The sequence below is a fragment of the Crocuta crocuta genome, unplaced genomic scaffold, assembly GCF_008692635.1.
Source record: "Crocuta crocuta isolate KB4526 unplaced genomic scaffold, BGI_CrCroc_1.0 scaffold132, whole genome shotgun sequence".
NCBI lineage: Eukaryota > Metazoa > Chordata > Mammalia > Carnivora > Hyaenidae > Crocuta > Crocuta crocuta.
The window spans coordinates 551,457-570,348 of NW_027528611.1; the positions used below are offsets into that span (position 1 = coordinate 551,457).

The following is an 18,892-nucleotide window of genomic DNA, read 5'->3' on the forward strand; positions in this document are numbered from 1 at the left end:
ACAGAATCACTCAATGATTTGAATCTTTCTGCAGAATGCTGATAATTTATGAGACTATCTGGACATATCCCTGTTTGGACATTTAATTAGTGAAAAACCAGTCCAATAAATAAAGTAGCTAAATAATCAGAGACAGCCATTCCCAAGAGAAGGAATGGAGCAAGAAAAAGGGGATGGAGGAACAGCAACACGGTGAAAATGTGACTTCAAGACAAGAGGAATAAAGAGCTGTAGCCCTCAGACTAAAGACAGGGAAGGAAATGAGGAAGAATGGTTATTAGCTCTTGTATTATTGTCCTAACTGCCAGACAGTTTTAGAGGCTGTACCCTTGTGGCCATAGCAGCTCAGAAGACCCAAGGTCTTGGACTTAGTGAGTCCAGCAGAGATCTTTGGTTGAACTGGTATCCTTACAAGAATAACCACAGGCATGGACATACTCTTGTGAGAGATAGTTAAGGTTTCAGGTAACGATGGCAGATCCAACACATATCGATTGTTATGGCTTTTAGAACTATACTCCACTAAAGTGACAGTAAAGGGTTTGTTTTTTTTTTTTTTTTAAGGTATTAACCTATGAGGATAAGGAAAAGGGAAAGAGAAGGTAAAAACACAAAAGAAGGAGCTTTAAAGCAGATAAACAAGCGGTAAATGATTTAATAGGCTCAAGAAAACTCATTCCTAAGCCACTGAATTCTCAAAGGCTTAGGAATTAGAGGTACCAGGCACCTTTGAAGCCATAGTGCATAAGGTGGATAGGAAAGGGCTAAAATGAAGATTGGTTGACTGTGTGTTTATGCAATAGTTAAGAGCTCTAGATTCTCTTCCCCACTCCACAGAACTTTGACTGCTTCTCCCCCACTCTTATGAAAAGTAGAAATTTATTCTTTTCTTTTTCCAGCTTTATTGAGATATGATTGATATCTAACTTTGTGCAACATGATGATGTGATAAACTTAAACATTGTGAAAACGATTACCACAGTAGAGTGAGTTAACACCTCCATCATTTCACATAAGTACCTTTTCTTTTGTGGGGAGAATATTTAAAATCTCGTTCTTTGAAATTTTCAAGTATTAATACAGTTTTGTTAACTGTAGTCAGTCACCATGCAATACATTAGACCTCCAGAGTTTATTCATCTTATACCAGAAGTTTGTACCCATGAACTAACATCTCTACATTTCTCTCTTCCCCTACGCATTCCCCCCAGCAACCACCATTCTACTCTGTTTCTATAAGTAAGGCTTTTATACATTCCACATGTAAGTGAGATCATGTAGTATTTGTCGTTCTTTGTCTGACTTTGGAAATTTATTCTTTGATGAAGGCAAAACAGTGTCCCTAAACCAGGAAAGGTAGCATGCACAGTTGGGGAAGGCCCTGCTGCAAGAAGATGTAAGTGGTCATATGCTGAGAATCCCTCTTGTGAGGGATTTACTATCCGCCCTCCCCCCCACCCCCCCAACACATGGACAAATACTCTTTGACTTCTTTCNTTTGCCCTCTTTCACCATTAGCTTCTGGAACTCTGGCAGGCAGGCCCATATCATCCATCCAGAGGATTAGACACCTCTTCCCACATAATTTGACCAGCCCAAGAGGGAAGAACTAAAGAATCTGAAAGTCAAGTTTTCTTAACAGTTGACCCATTTAGGCAACTGTATTGTCAGAATTTCCTATAGTATGTCTAGAGGTTCCTTCCTAGCAACCTTCTTGACAACCAGACATCTGAGGAAACTAATAGGAAACATAAAGACTGAAACAGGGAAAAAAAACTACACAGGGAGATGAAAACATTTTTTTAGAAAATCATTGTTTTCTTCAGAGAGATTGAGTAAATATGGCAATCTTAGACCACGAAGATGCCATAAAAAAGGAACATTTGGAGATAATAAGTACACTTGGAAATTTAAATATTAAATTTAAATATTAAAGCAGAAATGAAAAACTTGGTAGTTAGCACAAATGATAAAGTTGATGAATTCTCTCAGAAAGTAGAACAAAGTGACAGCAAATAGAGAAACTGTAAAAGTGTGGGTGAACATAAGGCTGCCAATATCCAAAACAAAAAGCATCATAAAGAGAGATTTAGGGATGCCTGAGTGGCTCAGTCAGTTAAGCATCCAACTTCAGCATCTATGCTGGATCATGGTTCTTGAGTTCGAGCCCTATGTCATGCTCTGTGCTGATAGCTCCCAGCCTGGAGCCTGTTTCAGATTCTATGTCTCTCTCTCTTTCTTTCTCTGTCCTGCCCCACTCATGCTCCGTCTCTCTTTCTCTCAAAAATAAATAAACATTAAAGAAAAAGAGAGATTTAGAAAAAATTCAAAGGAAGGAGTCAATACCAATAATTCAAGAAAATTTACCACAACTGAAGTATATGGGTTTCCAGATTGCAGGGCCTTCTGAATGCCCAAACCAGTGGAAGAAAATAGATCCACACCCAGGCATATCATCATGAAATTTCAGAATACATACTAAGAAGGTAGAGAAAATCTGTATGCTTCCAGACACCGTTTTTCTTAAAAAAGAAGAAAAAGAGAGAATAGGTCAGGTATCAGCATGACTTCTCAGTGGCAGAGCTAGAAGTTTGACAGGCAGTAGAATAACCATCAAAGTTCTGCAGGAAAACTACTAACAACTTAAAATTCTATACCCAGTCAAACTACCAATCAAATATGAAGGTAGGCCAAAGGTATGTTGGCCAAAGGTATGTTCAAACAAGCAAAGCCATAAAATCTTTACCTTCCAGATAACATTTCTGAGCAAGCTACTAGGAGATGCTCTTCACCCAAGTGAGAGAGTCAGTAGACCAAGAAAGAAGACAAGCAGGAGACACAACAGGAACAGTCCAGCACAGGAGAGAGATGGAAGGAGATGGGGAAGAATGATGCGGATAACACGTTGCATCACATCAGAGGGCACCCACACTTGACTGAAACTAAGCAGAAAGCCTGGGAAACCTTCTTCAGGAAGAAGAAATTGCTAGAAATACCTGACGTGTCAAAATGGTTTGAAGGAAGCTGTAGTTAAGTAAGGGACAGCTGCGAGAGAGGGGGTGAGCTAGTGTTGAGCACATGCAAAACTAAGCAAAACAAAAATCAAGACTATTTTTAACTCTAAGGGAAAAAATGTGCATGAAAGGAAAGTACTTCCATATATTTGTAGTGAATAATGTTTACATAATCATAATGTAAACACTGAGTATTGATTCAACCGGAGTTACAGTGTAATCTAAGTTGGGGGATGGGAAAGCATGCATATGGAAAGGGGAGAGCTACATACCTGTCCTCCACGGTAGTAGATTGTTGGTAAAGCCTAAAACCAGAAAATCAAGAAGTAGGGTTAAAAGTGTGATAATTATAGATGTGAGATAAATCCTTAGATAATCCACTAAAACAGGTAGAAACAGTTGTCTGCAGGGAGTGGAGGAAATGGAGCACAGAGGAATATTTTTTTAATAATAAAACTTATAGGCTATTTGGCCTTTCAAACTGTGTATAAAACTTTATTTTTAAAATGTAAAAGAAGAAAAAGAAATAGTTAAGCCGGTTTTGTTTGTTTTATTTTAATGAGGCCAAACATCACAACAGTAGCCATGACCATTAGTAATATAATAGAATCTTCTTGTTTATTAAAAACTTCTCTCTTACCAAGTATGCATTTACTTGATGTCCGTTCCTCTCCTCTAAGTTTTTCTCCCCTTGAATTTCTGACACAAGTGTAAGGATTGACATTTTCTTTCTGATCACTGGCTTAGCACTAATGCTGTACCAGTAAAGTCTAAGTCATGAATGGTTGAACTCTCAAGAAGCTTTGGGGAGGGGAAAAAGTCCTTGCCAAACCACTCCACCTCCCAACTTCCTAATCCAGCAGAAAAAATGGATTGGGAACAAGCTTCAAAACTGAACCTCTAAGTAGTACACAGGACTCTTAACACAAAAGGTGTATGGGGCAATGTCTTAAAATGATTGAGCAGATTGGTAGATTTGGACCTGGCCCATGTCTGCTTAGCCCATGCTATAGCTGCAGATTTTGTAGACGACCACATAGTGCCAGGTGGAGCATCTTGCTCGTTTCTTTTCTCTGTTGCTCGTGTGGAAGTTCTACCACACTGACAGATTTTAGCAGCAAAATCCCTTACAGCAGTAGTGCTGAAATTAGTAATCCTTCATGCCGTTTGGAAACTGGAATACAGTGTAATCAGCCCTTCACTTCCAGCTTTAACGACCCCTGAGATATGGTACATTGTACATACCCATACTGCCTTTTGCACCCAGGACAAAAAGACTGCTCTTTCCCTCTTCTGCTATCATTGCATATTTTGTGGTGTTGGCAGTGAGCATTCTTCTCAAGTTTTCTATAGTATTATTTTTATTTACTTTGATTTCTCTGCCTCTCGTTGGTAGGTTTGTACATAGTTACATGGATGCTCAAATTAATGTGCTAGGTAAACCTCTGGGTCTTTTTTCTTTTCCCCTGATCCATTTTCTAGGTAAAGGTCTAGAACTTCTCAGTGGGCAAAGGAGCACCCCTCAAATTTCCTGTGAGCATCAAAGCAGNTTCCCCCCACATATATTTCACTTCTCTAAGGAGCACTTATCGCCTGAAACACAGGTTTCTTTGCATAGCTCGTAAAGAATTTAGAGGCTTTGAGGGACATATGTTCTGTCAGGCTTTGATATCTCCAGCCTGATGGTATGCGTGTGTGGGGTATGGGTTTTCCATTAAAGGAAATAATGCATGCAAAGGGTAGCACATAGGAGGTGTTCAGAAGTCTGTGGCTTTTATTTTAATTGCTGTGCTAGTTTCTCAAGGGTCTGGAGTGAAGATCTGCGATTTCCTTACCCCCATGGTCTCTTTATTATTCTCCTAATTCTGACTTCGTTTTCACTTCTGTTGTTTTTAACGTCTTGAGCAATTTTTATCTTCTCAGTATGTCAAATATTTACATTCTTAGAAGGATTCGTAGGTTTTTCTTTAGGGAGCAGCAAATTCTTCCTCCTTCTCTTTACTTCTCTTTCTTCTCCACTTAGTCTTTGACTCTAAAAGGACAAAAGAGGCAGTGGGGTCCTCCAGCCCCTAAAATGTTATAAGTTATAATAAATCACATATATTTACCATAGTCTTAGATTTAAAAAAAGAGAACCTTTCCTTACCCACCATGATCCTAAAGCAGGCTTGTTACAGGTCATAGTCACCAAATGAGTTCTTACGGATTCATAGAGAAACTAACAAATTTAATTTTCTTCTGCTTTTTCTCTAGTGCACAGTTCCATTAGGCTCATTTGTCTACATTCGTGGGAATGCACAGCCTATTGGATAAACTGAAAAAGATAATGCAGCCATTTAAAAGATAAAAGTAGTAAAATCCTCTCCCCGGCCCCTAGCATCTTGGGCGAGGAGAAAAGTTAATGAAAAAATGCAAATGTTGAACTTTTGGTAATTTAGTTCTACTTCTTAAAATATACTTGGTGTTGGTTTCTATGTTTTATTGAGTAATAAAATTGGTTAACAGTATTCCCACATGGGGATTTGTTCACATCAGCACATAACAGAGACAGAAGAAGGGATTGGTTTATTCATATTCATGCTCTCCCTCTCCCCCACCCTCCCTCACCCTTTTCCATTCCTCCTCTCACCCCTCCCTTTATCCCCCTTCTCTCTTCTCCATCCTCTCCCTACCTCTCTCCCTTATTCATTTTTCATTTTATATCTTCCACTTCCCATTTTGTCTCTTTATAATCCCCTGAAAATTACAATCTAAAAAAAAAATGAAAGATAAAAAGAAAACTAAACCATGAAATAAATAAGACATTTCTTTCCATGAAATTCAAATCAGTTCCTCTTTCCAGATCCTAAGAAGCCTACTTAATTAGATTTTTGCCTGTATCCTACTAAATATCTATAGTAGGTGAACTGTGTCTATACATCAGACTGTTTACGCTGTATCCATGTTCTCAGGCGGAGCATTGCATCTTCCCATTTGACCCCTTTATTCCTGCAGGGAGTGGTTATATAACTGTTTCTTCTTCCAGTTTAGCAAGTTTGTCTATAAAGTTCAATGTTAAATAGATCACCTGTCATTCAGTGGGTAATTTTTTTTCTTGTCTATCCCCTGACACTGAAATAAATATGCCATGGGGAAGAGATTTTTATCTGTATTGTTCAGTCCCGTATCCCAATACACAGCAACAGTAGCTATCCCATAGTAGATACTGAATTAATACTTGTCAGGTGAGTCAGTGATCATTTGTGTGTATGTGTATGTGGAGAGAGAGTTTCTTTTAGCCATATTTATTTTGTTTTGGTCTTTGAAGCAAGTATAGTTCACAGAGAGGACTTGTAAAGTTCATATTGCTAAATTCAGTGTTAGAAGGGTAGGCTCACCTCTTCATCATGTGTGAATAGATCAGCTCTTATGTTTTTCTCTTGATCCCTACTACTAATGTGTTTTTGTCTTGCCTTCTGGACTGCACTATTACCTTCTTTAGATGAAGGTGTGTGTCCTCTTGTTAGGATTCATTCCTCACAGTGCTTAGCACAATTCCTTGTGCCTAGTAGGTGTTTATTAAATCTTGATTAATAGCAGATTTACCCTGTATCCCTATAAGGGCTGTTGACTGGTTAATGTGCAATCAAGAAGTTATATGTTATATATTACATCATTTTTACAGGGTTTATATAAATATTATAATAAAGTTATTTTTGTAATGTTAATTCCAAATATAATTACATAAGTTGAAGGCATATTATTATGACAGGATAAGTTCTACATATGTGGGGGGTGGGGAGAAGGCCTACTGTTGAAAATTCACTTCTTCTCCAAATAAAGAAACAGCACTTAAATATTTATCTCTAATGTTGAAATGACTGTCTGTTTTGGTAGCACTGGGCTATGATGTGTTAGTAATATTTACCCATCTTATCCCTTCTGCATACTTGATTCGATATAGCATCAATTTTCTCGGAAAACCAAGATGACTTGTTTCATTTGCCCTTCAAGTTGAACGGTGGAGATGCTGGGACATGATTGCTCCCTCTTCAGGGCTTTGGCCAGACAGCATCGGGCCTGCTCTCTGAGACGGTAGCCTCTGCTTAGACTAACTCTGGACCCAGACTGTTTAACCTTTCAGTAATTCTTCCTCTCCCAAATAAGCAAATGCTGCTGGGGCCCTTTGCTGAAGTCAGTAGAGGAGAATCTATAGCTCCACAGATCAGCCAGAGGGAAGGTTTTCTAAGAGTAACAAATCTTTTCTGTTGCAACCTGCTTTTTCTAGAAGCTTTTTGTCATTCTGGCAGTAAACTGTTTTCCACTTGCTGCCTTAGCAACAAGACCTGAAGTCACTTCCCCCTCCAGTCTGTGGTTTGATTATAAGAGCACTAACACTGTACACAGAACTGGAAGAAAATACCATCCGGGAGAGACCTGCAGATATTACCTGCTTCTTGGGTCAGAGAATTATTTATGAACATTCTTAGCACCTCCTTGAAAGGAAAAGTCAGACAGGAAGTCATGGAAGTGATGAATCCAAATCCCACACAGCTGCAAATCCCAGCAGATGTGGAGCTAAGGGTATCACCAGATGACCACATCTGGCCACCGCAGAGTTCTCTGGCTACCTCAGGAAGGAGCCCTTCTTGCATTACAGTCTCAGGCTGAATCTAGTGTCCTCAAGGGTCTGTGTTTAACCCAAGGATATGAAGTTCACTTCGAGAATAAAACTTTGTTGACCAAAGAATAGAATTCTGATGGATTTTAGCTTCAGTTGATCCCTTGAGAGCTCATTTAAATATTTCTTACTGTATTCAATTTAATCTTGTAGTAGAACCCGCTCAGTACAGACGTTGGTGATTGTGTAACTAGAGGCAAAGGTTAAGGGTTAACTGTAACCTCAGGTAGGCTTGTGGTCCACCAGAACTAAAGACTAGAGATACCAAAGGATTTAAAGTGGGAATGTACAAGTTGCCATTTTTCTATACTTCTACTTTTCTGTACTTCCCTTAGTATGTTAAAGTTGTATGTGACTTAGAAATCCAATCTGGTAGCATCCTGACAAGAAATGATAGAACGATAGGTTAAGAATAGGAATCTGTACATTCCCGGAACTGGTAGGGAATGTAGTGAATCTCCAGAGCGAAATCCTCTAGGACACAGTATTATGATGTCTGTCTGTTAGGAAATGCTAATGTGTTTTCCTTAAAGAATTAAAACTCCAAACTTCTAGAGTTTGCACAGAAAAGAAACTCTTCTGTGGGCTTGGGTATCTAGACCCAATGTGGACAAAAGATTCTTGGCTTGCTTCTTCATGTAATGCTGAGTCAGGTCAAGAATATTTTAAATAGACTTTTCTAGGGACTAGAAGCTTGGAGAAGGAAATGCCATAGAGCCAGGTAATTTGCAGTTGGAATGTCATCTATTTCTGTGGCCACAGCGCCCACACTGTGGTGCCCTGAGAGGAAGAATGAGCAACAGTCTGCGTTCTTGAAGCCTGCCCGGTGGGTGGGCTTGCCTCCTCCTGGAAGTGCCGTCTTAACAGCTACAGCTAGGGACACTCTTCCAGACCCCCAGCGTTCTTGAGGTCCGAACCAAGAAATTTTGCATCCAGTGATCTCTACTCTTTGACTTTCTGTTTAATGATATCATACTCTGCCAAGCTCTGCATTAAACACTTTAAATTCCTACCTCATTTAAATATCTTATAAGACGTGTGTTACAGACCTCATTTTATAGAGAAGAAAACTGAGGTTCAAAAGGTTTAAGGCTTTTTTATTTTCCCCAAAGCGACAGAACTAATTAAGTGACGCGGCTGGGCGACAGCCCTGGTTCTGTTAGACTCGAAAGCACCCTCTTCAAAACTCCATCGTGCCTTTCAATCTTAGAGTGCTCTCCTTGCAGGCGTTGGGTTTCATTTCCTTAAAGAAGAGAGAATCTCTTTTCACCCACAATATTATAGCTCCTGGAAACTTCTGCCTCGAAACATCCTCTTGTGAACCGTGTTCCGGGATCCAGCCCCCGTCGGGGACAAGGAGACAACTGACTCGGGGAAGGGAGGAGCACATTAGGAACAGACAGTTACACAAGGACTCATGTGGACAGCATTCATCCGCCTCAGAAATGGCCAATCTGTTGCATATCTGCCTTTCTCAGTGCTGTTTAAGTTTTAATTATCTTCCAACTGTCTGAGCTGCTGTTGAGGATCTCCGAGAGAACAAAGGCCGGCTGTGAGATCTTTCAGCAGTGTGCCTCTCTGCACACTGATGAAGTCACTAGCTGACACTGCCCTTATTATCAGGTTAAATCAGAGTCTGACTGTGCTTTGGAGAGATGCCGAAAGGAGAAAAAAATTAACCTTCGGCTCTACCTCTTATTCAGAATCTTTTGTGGCAGAGAAAATGTGATAGCCACTCCTGTTTAGGTGCTCTGACCCAGAAGCAAGTCTGGCTTTGTTTTTCAAAAAAAGTGAGAAAGAGAGAGAGAGACTGGATCCTCTCCCATCCCCATTCCTCGGACTTTCAATAGTGCAGGTAATAATTTCTCTTCTACCTCGGGGATGCTCTATTGTGAGCGCCATGAAAGCAACCTGCTCGTCACGGAGGATGGTGCCCATGCTGGCCCCACTCCCTGAAGTCACTGCCCATGGGTCTGGGCCTCAGAGTTCTCAGGGTAGAGCTCCAGGCACCCATGCCAGTCACTGAAGTTGGAGGATTAGTGGAAGCCTGTTTCCTACATTCTGGTGCAGACTTTTAGTGAAGAACAGAGTCCTAGGCTAAACAACACCTTGCTGGGAAAGAGGAATGTGGTGTCTTTCTTGTGACTTGGTTACCATTTTTTTAAATGTGTATTTGAGGGGCGCCTGGGTGGCTTAGTTGGTTAAGCGACCGACTTTCGCTTAGGTCATGATCTCATGGTTTGTGGGTTCGAGCCCCGCGTCGGGCTCTGTGCTGACTGCCAGCTCAGAGCCTGGAGCCTGTTTCAGTCTGTGACTCCCTCTCTCTCTGACCCTCCCCTGCTCACGCTGTCTCTCTCTCTGTTGCCTAGAAATAAAAAAAAAAAAAACAAACAAACAAACAAAAAAAAACAAAAAAAAATAAATGTGTATTTGAATAAGGACTTCATGCCATTTTTGTGAATTTGCAGTAATTTTGTGGAGACGTTGAAAATATTGTAGAACCAGAATAATTAAACTTGTTATGAGCATTATGTGTAACAGGCTAATCAAGAAGTGTGATGTACAGTGGCGAATTGCTAATTTGACCTCAGGATTATGTGGCAGAGATAACATTATCTTCATTTATATAGAACTTTCTATCTGGAGGCATCTCTCAGTGCTCTTCGAACCATATACATTATCTTGTTTGTTATCATAAGCACTGTCATTAGGGCTGTAAAATGTATTCCGGTACAATCTTTTGTTTGCAGTTTGTTATAATTGGAAGATGAGGGAGGGAGGGAGAGGTTGTATATTTTCTCTCATTTTTGGTATTTGCACCAAGGTTAAATTTAGGAATTGACTGTTATCTAAAGTTGGAGAACATGGTTCCATATAATGTTTTAAAAAGAAGGAAAGGAAGGGAAGGAACACTGCTGCATCCCCTTAGGTCAGCCCCGGAGTCTTAACCGTAAGAACTGCCAGTGAGAAAGGGCCTGATCTCTCCGTCATTTCCTGGCTCCTCTACCTTGCATAGTGTTAGGAGAGCTGCCTCTCCTTTGGTGGAGACTCGACCTAGGGAACAGGAAAATGATCTGATCAAATTCCCCAAACCACATTCCCTTCATCCCCTCCAAGTTGCAGACAATGGCACTAGGCTGTCATGACTATGAGCAATTGAAAATGCTATGCTGGTTGAGTTCCTGCAGGTTTAAGGAAATGGACAAAATTAGATTCAGACCAATGTGCCAGGCTTAACACACCCCTTCCCTTCCAGAAAGTCCACAGAGACTTGTCACCGCCAACAGTAAAGTGCAGCACAATTCCTGTTCTACGTAGACCATTTAGAACTTATTTTACATGAACCCTACCTACCCACCCAAACCCAGTAATGTCAGTACCTCTGTCTGCCTTGAGGTCTTGAGAGAACAGCTCAGGGCCAGCCTCCTGCTTAACCAGAGAGCTCTGATGAGTGCAGCCACTGCCCTGACTCTCCATACAGGAAGGACGGTGTCTGCCTGCAGTGGGCATGGGCACACTGAACAGTCAGCCCGGGAGATAGAATTTATGTGGGTTATGAAGATGAGTGACCAGCTCATGTCAAGGAGCAGATGGCTAAATGAGGTGCACCGGGAATGCCATGAGATTCATGCTTGAAGGAACAGGAGGGAAAATAGCTGATGAGATTTAAAAAACCCAAATATAGTCTCCTTAATGTGAATTTTTTAAATTGGCATTTACATTATACAGTTAACTTGGAGTGATGAGAAATGTAAGGGAATTACCGAATTAGTGAACAGCGATTAACTCAGAAGTAAAATTATATCATCTAAGTCGAAGGTTGTTTTACACAGCAGAGGAAGGGTATTACTAAACCCTTGCCCAGTCTGTCATCTCCTAATTGAAATGTGTTCATTTAATATGCCCCATCCTTCAGAGTGCATAGCTCATGATTTGGGAGAGTGCTATCACTTAATCTCATTATTTTTCCCGGTTCTTCCTTTGAGTCCCAGTAAGACAGTGTGTGGCACATTCCCCAGGGATTTGTGTGACACTCGGAAGAATGAGTTTGTCTGTTCATTAACCTGTGAACTGTCAAGTCCCTTTGGAGAGTGAAAGGAATAAGTCACTCCAAGGTTAATGCTTGTTTGTCAGAGGTGAAACCTCCAGGGAGATGCTGAGGGTGAGTAGGCCGGGATGCTCAAGGACTGCCCTGTGCGACTCGGCACTGTGTACGGATGCCAGGTCCGTGTGCGGAGGGATGCTGCAGAGCAGGCTGGGTCACCTCTGCAGATCACTTCCTCTGGTCAGGAAAAGGCTTCCCAGCCGTCAAGTGGGNAGGAGCAGTATTGAATTATAAGAAACTGTGAACGGTTTTCAGTAGTTGATGTGGATTTTTCTTTTACACAAGAAGGCAATATTGATTTCATGCGTTTGTTTCCAATGGATGAAATCTATCCTTGAGTTAGAAAATGTTTGGTTTTGTGAGTGTTTGTGCACCTGTGTACAGGCACATTCCTAACCACAAGGCAAAGATAGAAGCTGTTTGTTATTCTCCAGTGTAAATGCCTCATGGACATTATACTGACATTCAAGGGTTGAGCTTGAACAGTACCTGGTTTGAATTTCTCAGTAAATCAGATCTGAGTTCTGCTTAATTCTCTGGAAAGTGGTATCTCCCTAATTTTGCTGTAATTCTTCTAGGCTAAGTTGGAGATAGCCCTAAGGTGCGGGTAGAGGTCTGAAGTCAAGTTCAAAGTCTACCTCAGTCCATACCCTAGCACACTGTGTGTTTACACAATGTACCTTATTCTGTTGTCTTTGGATTGGTTGTGATAGAAGCTTGTTTTCTTTAACAGATTTTTTTTTTTTTTTTTACCCCCAGGTATATTCGAATAGTTGGGACTCACAACACAGTGAACAAGATTTTTCACATTGTGGCTTTTGAATGTATGTTTACAAACAAAACCTTCACTCTTGAGAAGGGGCTGATAGGTAAGTATCACAATTATGTTTTTTTATATATGCTTAGATATTTTATCTTCAAATATTTTGTTATCTCATTAACTCATCTTAACCACCTCTTAATCAGCTTTTGACTAAGAATTGGTTGATTTGAATGCCTCATGGCTGAGTAACATAGAGGATGTCTTATATTTTTAAAAGTAGTCAAATTAATAATTCTTATAACCGTAAAAGGATAAATATTGCACTAGGAGTTAAGAATTAATAATGTTCTAGTGATGCATTCAGATTTGCTATGTGAGGAATGCTTATGATAGTCAGGCAAAGCCTTTTATAACAAAGGCTTTTCTATATTTAATGGTAGGTAGGATCAGGGAGGAAGTCTGTAGAATATTGATCCAACGCTCATGCCTTCCAAGGCTATGGAGATATTTGGGCCTTAAATTGTATATGAATGCTGTGCTCACTGTGAAAGTATCTCTTTTCATGGGCACATCAGTCCATATTTGCGCTGTTGAGCCGAATTCACCTCAAGAAAATGCCTGCCTTGCCTGTAATTTAAATAAGACCTGAATACCTGAATTGTCATTGTGAAAGTCACGTTATCTTGTGGGAAATACTGTCTGACTGATCTTTCAGAAGAGTATTTTTAGTTGTTATTTGGTTGTTTTCTGTTGTGTTTTGTTTTTGTTTTGGGTAATACTTAGTCTGGCATTGTTTACAGCCCATCCCAGGTCTTGGCACCCTAGATAGCGCAAGCCATGCCTCTGGCTTTTTACACACATTGTGCAGAGATACTAGTTTGATGGACTAGTCCCTCAAATCTGTGTCTGTACTGCAGCTTCTTTGAAAAGGAACTCTGTATGCTCAGGTGCCTCTGCCTTGCTACTCCTAAAACAGAATTCTGTGCCTTTACAAAGGGATCCACGTCTTCTCTCCTTCTGAGATCCCTTCATCAGGGACACATAACATACTGACACATGTTGTGAAAACATGGTGATGACCAGAATAGGAAAGATGAGTGTAACCTGTAAATGTTTCCTAACTCTTGGGAGGGTCATAAGTCTAAATTTCCTTAATACCTGCCTTGTCCTAAATGTAATCCTTTACTTACGGAAGTTTGAAGACTAATATTAATAAGGTAGCAGGAGTAGAAATTGTTTCAAAGTGTAGGGAGCGTTTAGGGCTCAACTAAGATAAATAACTTGGTGTAAGTTTTATATTAAATATAAATGTTAATCATTGTTGTGACTTGTAAGTAATTTGAAAGTCGACATTGCTAAAACATTACCTAATATTGTCAAGGCTTTTAATTCTGTGGGCTGTATGAAATTGTGGTGATGGATGGTTGCAAGGAGGGCACATCTTTTCACCAGCTACCTATGTTCTGTTATAGACTGTGGGCCCCACTGTGCATGTGATTGTGTAGTCAGGGATGTCCTTACCAAGAAGGATCTTAGAAACCCAGCCACCTTCAGAGTCCCAGTGTGCATACCACTTGGCTACTCATATCAGCCCTGTGCACTGCATTCTTGAACATGCTGCACAGCAGGCACCCTCTACTTCAATCAGTCTCCCCTTCTTATTGGAGAAAGAACAGGTTTGTGGACACTGTAATTATCCAAGAAGCAGGTCTGTCTGGCATGAGAAGCCATTACAGGATGGAACTCAGGATCAGTGGTGGTGAGGGATGTTGTCGCTGGTCTGCATTTTTTGTCCAAAGTGAACTAGTCAGCATTATCAGAAGCCATAATGGTCTCAGCATGTCAGGGAATGAAAGAAGATTGCGGAGATGCAGGAAGTGTGTTTGGTTTCTGGTCAAACACTTTTCTTCGAGCCCTTTTCTTTGATGCTCACAAGTTTGACTGCAGAGAGCACTGCAATCATCTGCCTGTCATCGTCCCTCAACTGAATGGGAGCGGTGGGGCAGGTTGGCAGGTACGTACGTGCACTTGGTGGTAGATGGCCTGCAGTGGGATCCCATCTGGCACTCCTCCTACCATCTCCACAGCTCAAAGCTGTCCCCACGCTGGGCAGACAGGGAGGCGGTATGAGTCATGCGGGAGTGCAGGGGGATCGCATTATCCTTTGTCTGACATGGCAGCTCTGCTTAGTTCAAAGGGGCGTTTGAAACAGCAACCACCACCTTTCCATATTGATGATCTCAGATACATTTTGGCTGCACCCAGGCCTCAGCCAGCCACCCCGACGGGGACCTCCGAGAAGGGAGTGGTCCTCCAGCGGGGGCACAGTGTATGTCAGGATCACCTGGAGTCACTTTTAAATTGTAGCTGCCTGCTACTTAGTCCTTCCTGTGCCCTGTGAAATCTGCACTCCTTCCTTGAGAACCACCACTAAAGGCTCCTGGCTTTCACGGAAGGAAAGAAGTAAAAAGCAACATAATGTCATCCTGAAAGACAGGCCTTAATAGGGTATCAAGCCCCTTTTATGGTTTAAGACTCAGAGCCTGTCTCTTTCACAGTTCCTGCTCTTTGTTTCATAGTTCCGGCTGCTCCCATTAGGGCAGTACTCTCCTTATGGTCCTCAAAATTACTTTAAAGATATTTGTGGGGGGGGGTTTAATCAGATTTTAGTATCATTACTTACAACATTTCATGATGCCAAGAAAAAATAAGCTTTGTAAGGTTTTAGTCTTGTCTCTTGGCAGAGCATTTCTTGCATGTCCATCCCTCTTGCATCTTCACTTGTGCAGATTTGTGGGGAAGCCTTGGAAGTCTGGGCTCATACACCCCTGGGACCAGGCCCTACCTCAGTCACACTGACCAGACCCTGTGTCAGCCTCTCCCACCTCATCGGCTGCTGCCCCCACGGCCCCTTCTCATTTGATGGCTGCCCTGGATCGCACTGGGATGTATTCTTGCCTGGGAGGGCCAGCCTGTGGTGGCCATCTCCTCTTTGTTAGCAGGCATTGATAGAACTCTAACCTTCTTACCAGTGAGGCATGGAAGGAATAATTCGAATAGATATGACCACTATTTTATAAGCATTCAACCTCCCAAAGAATGCATTTGCTTTGCCTTAGCACTCCACCTTATGATACACACATGGCATTTCCCTGTACTTTGCTTGTACTTTTTCATAATAATTGCCAAAGCTGCCTTTCATTTAATCTTGTATTTAAATTCACTTACAGACAATCTAGTTTTGTCTGTATGCTTCCCACTTCCTCTCTGTCAGATTATTTTGACACCAATCCCAGACATTTTATCCATAAATATTTCAGTATGTATTTCTAAAAACTAAGACCCCCCCCTTTTTTGTAGCCGTAATGACAATGTCATAATATCCCCCAAATTGAACTGTAACTTTTTATTGTAGTTTTTTAAGTTTATTTACTTAATTTGAGAGAGAGAGTGTCTGCACACACAAGCATGCAAGGGAGGGCAGAAAGAGAGGGAGAAAGAGAATCCCAAGCAGGCTGCAGCTGTCACCGCAAAGCCCGACTGGGGGCTCAAACCAGTAAACCTTGAGATCATGACTTTCACCGAAATCAAGAGTCAGATGCCACCTAGGTGCCCCAGGATATTTAATAATCATAAAAAGTTACAGTTCAGGGGTCACTCTTGATTTCAGCTCAGGTCATGCATGATCTTGAGTTTGAGCCCGTGTCAGGCTCTGCACTGACCGTGGGGAGCCTACTTGGGATTCTCTTTCTGTCTCTCTCTCTCTCTCTCTCTCAAAATAAACATTAAAAAAGTAAATATCCAGTCAATGTTCAGATGTCCCTTATTGGATCAAAGTCTAGAGTGAGTTTATAAGCTTATAGGTTATTTAAATCAGAATTCAGAAAAGGTCCATACTATCAATAAATAGTATAACTCTTAAATCTCTTTAAATCTGTAGGTTCTCTTCCACGTTTCTGTACAGCTCGTGCTTGCGTGTGCTCTCTCTCTCTCTCTCTCATTTTTCTCTCTATAATTATAATTTATTTGTTGAAGAAACTAGGTTTTTGTCCTGTAGAGTTTCTAACAGCTGGATTTGGGTGATTAAATCCCCATGATAACATTATCATGTTTTTCTGTGTGTGTGTGTTTTTTTTTTCTTTCTAATTTAGTAGTTAGAGAATCTAATTCAGGTTCTGGAGGTTTTTTGTTTTGTTTTTTTTTGTAAAAGTGCTGTATAGGTGATAGTAAATAAATGTTTATTAAGAAACACAAAATCTTTGAGTGTCTCTCTTTTGGATGTTCCCATTCATTTGTGATTATTTCCTGGATTCATTATTTCATAATTTGGAGTTGCAAAATGATTATTTTCTTACTATAGCCTTCTTTATTTAGTGGCTAGTAAGATAAGAGTTTCCTCAACACTTATTTGATAATCCTGAGATGCAATTTGCCAGGGAAAAGAAGGGTAAATGTCATACTCTTTCTATGTATGTATCATTTTCAAATAGGTAGTTAACTAGCATCTTCCACATGTGATCAGTGAAGTTTGTTGGTGGGGATTATTTGGAGGGGAAGGGAGAGGAATACGTACCATTTTCAATTTATGGAATTAAACAAATTGGATACCTTTCAACCACTTGCAGTTACTATTATTGACATTCAAATTGTCCCCACCTTTAGCCTTTTCATACTGGCTCTTGAGTCCAGGTCTAACATGACCTCCATAGTCCTTCATAATTCCCAGATTTCTAGCAGGATGTGACATCCTGAGTTCATTGAGTACATTTCCTGCCCCAATCTGGAATCAGCCATTTCTTCAAGAAGCCCGGCTTCCTTTCAGTGGGAAATGACATTTGGAAATCCCAGTCTAAGCACTTGCTGCTGTGTTCGTCACTATTTCTGGGCCTTCCCAGGGGACAGAACTAGGAAATATGTGCATATTACTTTATTTACTTATCATATATTTAACAGGTAAAATATATCATAAGTGCACGCTGACACGTCCAATTAAAATTCATTACGCAAAGTTTCTGTTTAGCCTTTGATCTTGCAGCTCCTTTTTCCCATACTAAACTCTTGGTCACCAGTGATACAGCAATTCATTTGCTTTGTCCCCAGTGCGCACAAAACAATCTCAGAGTTACAGTATCAGTACCACCATATGGTTACTGAAAATAGTTTAAGATTTCTACAATTATTTTGGGGCCCTTAGGGTATATCCCACTAGAGATATATGTTAAAATTACTGTTATAAAGTCACCTAAAATAATTCTCTGTGTGGTCATGCCACTATTTCAGTATACATTTGATTCATTTACTCCATTTTGCTTTCAGTGTTTGGCAATTACCTGTAACGATTTTTTTGGTTTTGTTTTATAACCATGTAAACTATATACAGAGTTCCAAAGTGAAATCTACAAAGGAGCTATATTTAGAGAAGTCTAGCTTCTTTTCCCTTCTACTCCTGTAAGTGAACTCTTTTCCCCTTGAGTTTTTTGGGTTATCCTTCTATTATAAATGATGAAAAATGAGTAAATCTATATATTTTATTGTTATGTAACATATAATTTATACTTTGTACCCTCTTCAATATTCTTCAATAATTGGTAGCATACTATATGCTATTCATACTTTCTTTCTTCGCCTTGTACAAAAAAGTACTTCACACTCCTCCCAGAGCTAGCTACAAAGAAGGATACGGTGCATTTCTTTTTCTAGCTGCATGGTACTCATTAGAATACATGTACTGTAGTTTACTTTGTTCAGCCAGTTCTCTGTTGATGAACCATTTGGGTTGTTTTCAGTCTTCTGTTCCTACAAATTGTGCTATTGCCTTGGGCAGAAGTCTTTTCCTAGTTTTCAGACTCTGTCCTTGGGATGCATTCCTAGAAAGGGGATTACATGGTCAGAGGGTAAATGCATGTTTAATTTTGCAAGATGTTGCCAAAATCACCTCCACAGGGAGTATACCATTTTGATATTCTCATTGGCAGTGTAGGAGAATGACTATTTCCCCACAGCTTTGCCAGTGGAGGATAGTATCAAGCTTCTGGCTCATTGCCAGTTTTCTAGGTGAGAAATGGTATCTCAGTGCACTTTTAGCTACATTTCTCTTATGAGAGAAATTGAGCATCTTTTCATACGTTTAAGGGCCATTTGCATTTTTTCTTTTTTAAATAGCTCTTCTTATGAGTCTTGTAGATGAATAGATAATATGCTTTTAGTAAGACTTGGGGGAGCAGTAAACACTTTACACTGATATTAGACTGTGGTATTTAGCATTACATGAGTTTGGTTTCCCTTCTTAAGGTCTCCTGGTTCTTCTGGAAAACATAAGCTCTCACAAGTCCCTCTCCATCCTTATCCTT

General features: G+C 40.4%; 1 protein-coding gene across 5 annotated transcripts in view; it reads left to right on the forward strand.

Annotated features, from left to right (window-relative positions):
- The window catches only part of BTBD9 (BTB domain containing 9), a 404,299-nt gene that overhangs the window by 249,261 nt on the left and 136,146 nt on the right, over positions 1–18,892 (forward strand). For all 5 annotated transcript variants that reach the window (XM_077754863.1, XM_077754865.1, XM_077754866.1 and 2 more), the window contains one exon: positions 12,539–12,648. In XM_077754863.1, coding sequence (XP_077610989.1) covers positions 12,539–12,648 — 110 coding nt within the window. The remainder of the gene's footprint in view (positions 1–12,538; positions 12,649–18,892) is intronic.